This window comes from Rhagoletis pomonella, unplaced genomic scaffold, assembly GCF_013731165.1.
Source record: "Rhagoletis pomonella isolate Grant_MI unplaced genomic scaffold, Rhpom_1.0 Rhpom_scaffold_00002, whole genome shotgun sequence".
In the NCBI taxonomy this organism is placed as follows: Eukaryota; Metazoa; Arthropoda; class Insecta; order Diptera; family Tephritidae; genus Rhagoletis; species Rhagoletis pomonella.
Window position 1 is genome coordinate 98,551,399 of NW_023458556.1, and position 7,882 is coordinate 98,559,280.

The 7,882-nt window shown below is 37.6% G+C and overlaps 1 protein-coding gene across 1 annotated transcript; it reads left to right on the plus strand.

The window, feature by feature from the left end:
- Positions 1–5,632: 5,632 nt before the first annotated feature.
- LOC118734237 (zinc finger BED domain-containing protein 4-like) lies at positions 5,633–7,451 on the plus strand. Its single transcript, XM_036463959.1, has 2 exons — positions 5,633–5,697; positions 5,767–7,451. Exon 2 carries the CDS (start codon positions 5,767–5,769, stop codon positions 6,826–6,828), a length of 1,062 nt encoding a protein of 353 aa, XP_036319852.1. The 5' UTR covers positions 5,633–5,697; the 3' UTR covers positions 6,829–7,451.
- The last annotated feature ends 431 nt before the right edge of the window (positions 7,452–7,882 follow it).

Here is a 7,882-nt window from a genome sequence, read left to right on the forward strand (position 1 = left end):
GGGAGAAGTTCAAAACAACCTGAGGTTGAACGTAACCCAACCTGGGCTGGGTCAGAAGATCAGGAACGAAACAGAACTTGAATTTGCTATAGAACGCTTTAATGAATTACTCATTGACGCATACGAAGACAGTTGTCCCTTAAGTAAGGCACATTCCTCCAGGGATGTACCCTGGTGGAACAATAACTTAAGTAAACTCAGAACCAAAGTCCGGAAATTGTTAAATCGAGCACCTTAACTCTTTCAAAGAAATAAAGGAATCTAAGCATTTAAGCTTTAGGAACTTCTGTGAAAGCATAGAAGATACTACGAAGGCTACAAGACTATTAAGGTAATGGCAAAAACGAACTGTATTTCTCCGCAAGTCTACGGAAGACTGATGGAAGTTTAACTGGGAGTGAGGAAGGGAAGATCAAACTTCTCATAGACACTCGCTTCCCAGGATCTACATCTTATCCGGAAATAGATCGGACTGAGCATTGTAGTAAAATAAGCAGAGGAAACTGGTTAGTGGCTAAGGAAATATACTCCGAACCCCGGCTCCGGTGGGCGGTGAACACCTTCAAACCACTGAAGTCACCGGGAGCGGACGGAATATTTCCTGGCATGCTACAGCAGGTCTTAGCATGCGTGATTGGACCGCTATTAAAAATAGTTAGAAGCAGCATAGCATTGGGTTATATACCAGATGCGTAGAGAATAGCGAACGTTGTTTTCATCCCGAAGGTTGGAAAGAAGGAACGACTTCATCCAAAATCCTTCAGGCGATCTTCCTGACCTCATGTGTACTAAAAGCTTTAAAAAAGGTAGTAGAAAACAATGTAAGGACTACGGTCTTATTGAACTATCCGCTGAATTCGCGCCAACATGCATATATGGCGGGCCGCTCTACTCCTACTGTAAGGAGACTGCTATATGCGCTTTTCTGAACATCAGAGCACGTTTTAATTGGATGCTATGCACCAGAAGGGTAGAAATACAAACCTGTACGAATAATACGGTTGTTGCCGGAATAACAAGGCGCTGTCCACATAATGGAGTGTTATCTCCGCTACTATGGAATATAGTCGTCGACGGACTGCTCCAAAGAGCTAACAGATACTAGACTAACTTGGCAGGGGTACGTAGACGACATTTTAATAATATGCAGGGGAAAATTCGAAAACACCCTGTGTGATCCAGCTAGGGCTGAACGTAACCAAAAAATGGTTCGCTAAAGTGGGGATGAATGTAAATCCAGCAAAAACCACTATAGTACCATTCTCAAGGAAATTCAAACTTGATAGTCTAAAAGCGATAAGGCTAGATGGAACAAAAATTATGTACCAAAAAGAGGTTAAATTCCTAGGAGTAATACTAGACCAAAAACTACTCTGCAAAGAAGCTACCTCTGATACTCGTGGAAGAAACTGCGAAGAAAGCTGTAAGATCATTTATGACGTGTAGGTCCATGCCCGGAAAGAGCTGGGGCTGCTCACCAAATATACTGAGATGGATCTACACGACAATAGTATGACCCGTGATAGCTTATGGAGCCATCGTTTGGGCCGATAGAACTTCACAACTTGGAGCAATCAAAGTGCCCTCCAAGATAAAAAGGCTGGCATGCATGTGCATAATGGGAGCCATGAGAACCTGTCCAACCGCATCTTTCTTTCTTTTCTTTTAGATCTTACCCCTCTTCATATTCCCATACAGACTCAGGCGAAAAGAGCTTTACTACGGATGACTGGTACCAATATGGGGGCAGCAGGGTGTCTTAGTCGTGGGAAGTTGGATATTCTTACGAATAAGTTCCCTGAAATTCCAATACCGAGGAATACCATGCATCCGAGGTTCAGCTTTACAAAGAGGTTTAAGACTGATCTGAGTAATAAGAAGAGCTGGGCAGGCATATCCGAAACATATCGGATAAACCAAAACATGATTACCTGGTATACTGATGGCTCATTGACCGACGAGGGTACCGGGGTAGGGGTAGTTGGACCGAGGTTAAGATACTCGGAACCCATGGGAAAACATATGTATATTTTCCAGGCTGATACATACGCCATAGAAAGATGCGCGGACTTTAATATCAAGCGAAACTACCGAAATTAGAACATCGCGATCTTGACTGACATCCAAGTGGCTATCAAGGCCCTCAGATCTCACCAGGTAACATGTAAACTGATGATGGAATGCCTCGACAAGCTTAATACTCTTGGTCTGACCAATCGCGTTTGGGTTCTCTGGATTCCGGGACATATTGGTATTAAAGGAAACGAGATTGCCGATAAACTAGCGAAGAAAGGTGCATAAACAGTGTTGATAATTGCATTTTCCAATTTCGTATGAAAATGTAATTCAAATTATACTTTTTATCACTAAATTGTAGCAAATTTTGATTCTTATTATTACACTATGGAACAAATTCAGGTTAGCAAAAGTTAGGTCGATTCGTTTTCAATCGTTAACATGTTTAAATTCTGCACTCTGACAAAGATATTAGAAAAATCTAGGAATTCAAAATATGCACACTCTATAGTTACCTTATTTAAAATGGAAGCGATTTTTCTAATATCTTTGTCAGAGTGCACAATTTAAACATGTTAACGATTGAAAACTATTTGCGTTTCAGGTACAGAGGAAAGAAATCTCCAGATGCAATACTCGCTGTAATTTGTTGGTGGTATAAAAACACCTTTGAGACAAACCGGTTTCCAAAACCAAATTTGACAAGGGATGACGGAAAATCGTTCCACATTACATCACACTCCTACCCTGTCGAAAACACCAACAACGAAAATGAGAACTTTTTTTTCTTCATAGTACGACAAAAATTTACACAAAATTGTTTTACGTTTTTTCTAAAATTTAGAATATTTTCCTTTTTTAGTTGTTGTTTGTTTTTATAAATGAATAATTCTGCTTCTGCTCCCCAGTACACGTCTTGTGTATCAATTTTATGCGATTCTAAATCTACCACCTCAGAAATTAATCAAAACAGTCCTGTATAACTTAACGAATCAAGTGCTGCCAAATTTTGGCTACAGATGAAATTGCACTAAAAAGTGCTGGGTAGTAGGAAAGTAGAAAGCACTTGAAATTGTATCAAAAAAGTACAATTGTATCGAAATTATCAACACAGTGCATCAACCCCTTTCACCGACCCATAGCCTTTCTGCGGCTTGGGAAAAAGGGCACTATCTGAACTAGTTCGGCTAGAGGAAGAGATTTAGAGGAATCACTACTTGGATAATCTACCAGGTCTAGAGCAGTCCAAAGCACTTTTTTATGAGCTTATCAAAAAATAACTCAATAATTGTTACAGGAATCTTGACAGGACACAGCAGGCCGAACTATCACCTGACTAAACTGGGAATTTACTCGCATGAGCGATGCAGATTTTGCAGGATGGAAATCGAGACTACAAAGCACATCTTAGAAGAACGTCCTGCACTGATGCATAAACGCAAAAGGCACCTGGGTGAACATCTGATAACCAAAGGCGAAATGAAATCCGCAGATTTAGGTTCCATACTAAAGTTTCTCTCGGACACTGGATTAATAGACACACTTTAATCCATGAAGGGGGCACAATAGATCTTAAGGTCGCAGTGCTCTATCCCCAACAATAATAAAAAATAATGCTTGCCAAAAAAGAGGCCAATGCGATAATTAGTTTTTCCCATCATGCCTCATCGCCCGCAGGGATAAATAGTGCATACGAACTAAACAATTTGAAGTCTCTAAGTAAACCATATGAATTGATATCAAGGAGCAGACATTCACACAAAACAGATTGAAACACAAAGGCTTGATTTTAATTTTAATTTGTAGTCAAACAGCCGTCAATAAGAACTCCAAATGTTCAATGTGAACGATTGTGTAACGAAAAGTTAAATGGAGCCAATTTGAACGTAATTTTATTTAGGTACGTTTTTGTTTCAATGTTCTGTACATAAATAAATGTCTAGTATGTTGGTTATAGGCGCTGAGTCCCAAGTCACCTTTTATGATGTCCGACATGTTGTCCTTGCTGGCATTCATTTCCCGGAATATGATTTTCTGTTTAAGGCAGATTTCGGTGGAACCGATTCTCTGCAGCTTTAATGGCTTTTGGCGTTCGCACAGTTGAGGGACGACCGGAGGATCGGTCGGATATTTTACCAGTCTCCTCGAATAACTTAACGGTTAATTTTTAAGGACTGGTGTTAAGAAATGTTTCTCGTTTTTCCTAAGTAAATTTTTTCAGCCAAATAGCGACAACACGATTTCCCTATTCCGTGGTTGCAAACAACTTATGTATGTACATTAGGCTGGGTCGATTTTGTATGGGGGAAAATAAAAGGCATTTGACCGTATTGTAATAGTAATATTATGATGTCTTAGGTCTTAGCCAATTGTTATTGGCCACGAACGATTAATTTAAAACTTATCTTTAGCCCGCGCAATTGAATCAAAGTGTATATATTTTGAAAATGAAACTTTGGCTTGTAATTTCTGTGGAATGCGTTAATTATTATAAACAGGACGATATATCAAATTAAATTTAGTACCTCACGTTCATTTATCATTTTTCAGTAAGTCTACAAGTTTTTAAGATATTAAGATAAAACTTACAAAAACTATAATTTTCCCTTATGAATTTTCAATTCTTAATTACTTCAGAAACCAAGTGAAAAATACAAGAAGTGAGACGAGATTTATTTCAAGCGTTTTAATGTTTACGGATGTTTATATAATATTAAAAAGACTATGGACTTGGTCAAGTCGATTTGGTCACTTTTCAAGATCGTGGTGAATGAAGTCAAACATGTATTGCCAAAAATTAGGAATCGTTTGATAATCTAATAGTAGTTTCAAGCATATAAATATTCACATATATTAACATAATACAATTAGGGTGAGAAACGCCCATTTTAAGTCCATTTATGCAGATTTGAAAATTGGTGTGGAATGGTTTCATTAGTCACTGCAGAAGCACATTTTTTGCGGTTTCTAAATTTGCCGTTATATGAAAGTAGTAGAGTTGTGTCGTTCACGAACTATTTCGTTAATTGAACTAGTTCACTTGGTGAACTAAGTGAACTAGTTCGCAATTCCAAATAAACGAGTGGATTTGCCATACTTCAAAAATTTCTCATACTCTACTTATTTTGTATTACAGGCCGTCTCCACAAGATAAAGTTTATATATTGATACACTGATTTACTGTCATAAAATATATTCACTACAGTGATTCAGATAATTATTTTAAAATTTCCAATGTTAATTAAAATTTTTTCAATTTGATTTGAAAGGTTTTAAGCACCGAGATCGGAGGCAGATCAAATACCTTTTCGATGTTCGCATTGTGAGAGCAAAAGATGTACTGACGAAATGTATGGATCGCGTTTTGAAAGTGCTACACGAACAATATTTATTGACGGTATTGCGATCCGCGATCCAGATTTCAAAATTTTTAGAAATTTTGCGTTATGGATCACGATCCATCAATATTGTATGCTACACCGTCAATAAATATCGCGATACTTGGATCACGTCAATAAATACTGAGCGTGTGACAGGGCCCTAAGTTATCATTGCAACAAATTGATAGTGGCAGCCACACAATTTTATGATGTGACAACCGTGGTGGTAGCACTTTCATATTTGCGCCAATTCTTTTTTCTGTTGCCGCGAAAGCTATGCGCTAGTGTTTTTGGAGTTAATGTAAGTATTTTACATTCGATGTCTTTATTTAAAAATTATAAGCTATGTTCTATACATATTTCTATTCAGATGCCAGCAAAAAGAAGGCTTGTGTGGAACAATTTCAAGAATTGGGATGCGAAGAAAGCTACATGCAAGCACTGTTCGTCACAAATCAGCTACAATGGAGGATCGGTGGGAAACCTCAAACGGCATATGAATCAGACGCAGCCATCGCCACAAAGTGAACACCTTTCGCAGAGGGAGTCGCAGCAACCGGTAATTACAAATTATATATCAAAGCAGCCAACTACCAAAAAGGTGGATAAAATCAACCATCAACTAGTCAAGATGAAAGCTAAAGGCCATCATGCGCTGCGTTTAGTGGAAGAGCCGGAGATGGTGAAATTGGCCAGCATGGTGTCACAGTGCGGCGGTTATAAATTACCCGCCAGGAAAACTTTGTCTCAAAACTTGATACCAAAAGTGTATAATGATTTAGAATCAGAAATTAGAAGCCAATTGCAAGATACATTTGCAGTATGTCTCACAAACGACGGCTGGACGCCTTCTACCAACATCAGTTACATTGCTGTAACTGCTCATTTTATTGATAAAAACACCACGCTTTGTTCTGCTCTCTTGTGCTGCAAAGAGCTTGATTGTAGTCATACTGGTGAAAATTTATGTGGGTTTTTAAAAGAAGTGACTGCGAATTGGGGTATATCGAATAAAGTCGCCGCCATAGTTACCGACAACGCTGCAAATTCATTAAGTGCCGTAAGGTTAGGGGAGTGGCGTTCCATTGGTTGTTTTGCACATCTACTTAATTTGATTGTTCAGAAAGCAATTACTGAAATCACGGCAGTTGTAGATAAAGTTAAAAATATTGTTGTATATTTCAACCGCAGTAGCCAAGCTTTAAAACAATTAAAGGACTTTCAAGTACAAATGCAATTGCCTATTTTAAAATTGAAGCAAAGTGTGCCAACGCGATGGAACTCTACGTACGATATGTTGGCTCGTATAATAGAAGTTAAAGACGCTGTTATGAGCACAATTGCCATTTTGAGACCCGATCTTATTATAGCCACCATTGAATGGTGCCTTTTTATGACATCACTACGGAAATTTCTTCTGAAAAAGATGTGACGCTATCTAAAGTTATCGTTTTTATCAATCTTATTCAAAGGTATTTAGCAAAGACTTCGCCAAACAACGAAAAGCTTTCATTGTTTTATAGATCTTTGAGGCAGGGTGTTCAAAATCGATTTAAAAATTTAGAGAGTAATCCGCTATACGCCGAATGCACTATTTTGGACCCTAGGTTTAAAAAGAAAGGTTTTAGAGAACCAAATGCGTGTGATATTGCTATTCAAAACCTTAAAAATAAGATTGTACAGACGGATTTTTCTCAAAGTGAAACAGAAGTTGTAATTCCCGATTCGCAGGCGCAAGCTGTTAACAATATATGGCACGATTACAACAAAGATGTCAGAAATATTGTAAAGCCTCAGAGTATAACTGTAGCTGCGATTGTAGAAGTGGATAGATATTTGAGTGAACCCTATTTAGATCGCACCCATAATCCACTGGAATGGTGGCATGTGCGCAAGGAAACATGTCCCAATCTATACAGGCATATTTTGAAAAGATTTTGTATAGTGGCTACATCGGTGCCTTGCGAAAGGGTATCCTCTAGCGTGGGCCAAGTAATACGAGACAGACGTACTTTACTGAAGCCAACCATGGTAGAAAAAATTCTTTTTTTGCACAGCAATATGTAAAGTACAATATCTAAATTATCTAATTGTAACCATTGTGATCAATATTTAAAACAAGTTAATGTTATAGTCTCATTTGTTTTTGAACAAATTCAAATGTAAAAACAATGAAATGTAATACAGGCTTAACATATTTAGTATAAGTGTGTTATAAGAACTGAATTCTTTATAAGTACTTTTTTTTACACATTTTTATTTACAAGCCATACTCGTTTGTGTTTTTTTACAAAGTTGATCTCCAATGTATGTATATACATATATACATACATACTTATGTACATATGACTGAATTACAAATAAAAATGTACAAATTCTTAATTTGGTGTTTGAATGGGGGGTGTATTTCGTTATTCTAGTAATAACATAAATGCCTAAATGAACTAGATGAACTAAATGAACCAGTTCTTTTGAGTGATTTGAAC

Excerpts from the sequence above, each read along its gene's own strand:
- LOC118734237 (XM_036463959.1), top strand. The coding sequence starts at position 5,767 with ATGCCAGCAAAAAGAAGGCTTGTGTGGAACAATTTCAAGAATTGGGAT.